The 497-nt window shown below is 67.0% G+C and overlaps 1 protein-coding gene across 1 annotated transcript in view; it reads right to left on the bottom strand.

Moving 5' to 3' along the window:
• LOC116073647 (calphotin-like) overlaps window positions 1–497 on the bottom strand; it is an 8,808-nt gene that overhangs the window by 5,574 nt on the left and 2,737 nt on the right. The window contains exon 5 of the mRNA XM_031345707.1: window positions 11–385. Coding sequence (XP_031201567.1) covers window positions 11–385 — 375 coding nt within the window. The remainder of the gene's footprint in view (window positions 1–10; window positions 386–497) is intronic.

Here is a 497-nt window from a genome sequence, read left to right as displayed (position 1 = left end):
TCTCGGGAGCCGGCTCACTGGCAGCCTCGCTGACCTGCACCGAAGCCAGCTGAGTGGCAGCCTCAGCCCCGTGGACTTCGGGAGCCGGGTGGGTGGGAGCTTCAGCCTCACTGACCTTCACAGGAGCCGGCTGGGTGGGAGCCTCAGCCTCACTGACTTTCACGGGAGTGGGGTCGATGGCAGCCTCAGCCCCGTGGACTTTCTGGGGAGCCGGCTCAGTGGCAGCCTCAGCCCCGTGGACTTTCTCGGGAGCCGGCTCGGTGGCAGCCTCAGCCTCGTGGACTTCGGGAGCCGACTGGGTGGGAGCCTCAGCCTCGTCGACTTTCACAAGAGCAGGCTCGATGGCAGCCTCGCTCACCTGCACAGAAGCCGGTTCCGTGGCAGCCTCAGCCCTGTGGACTTCGGGAGCCGGCGGGGTGGGAGCCTCAGCCTCGTCAACTTTCTCGGGAGCAAGCTGGGTGGGAGCCTCAATCTGGCTGACTTTCTCGGGAGCCGGC

This window comes from Mastomys coucha, unplaced genomic scaffold (assembly GCF_008632895.1).
Source record: "Mastomys coucha isolate ucsf_1 unplaced genomic scaffold, UCSF_Mcou_1 pScaffold23, whole genome shotgun sequence".
NCBI lineage: Eukaryota > Metazoa > Chordata > Mammalia > Rodentia > Muridae > Mastomys > Mastomys coucha.
The sequence above is the reverse complement of the archived record's forward strand: the minus strand, read 5'-3'. Positions and strand labels throughout refer to the sequence as shown.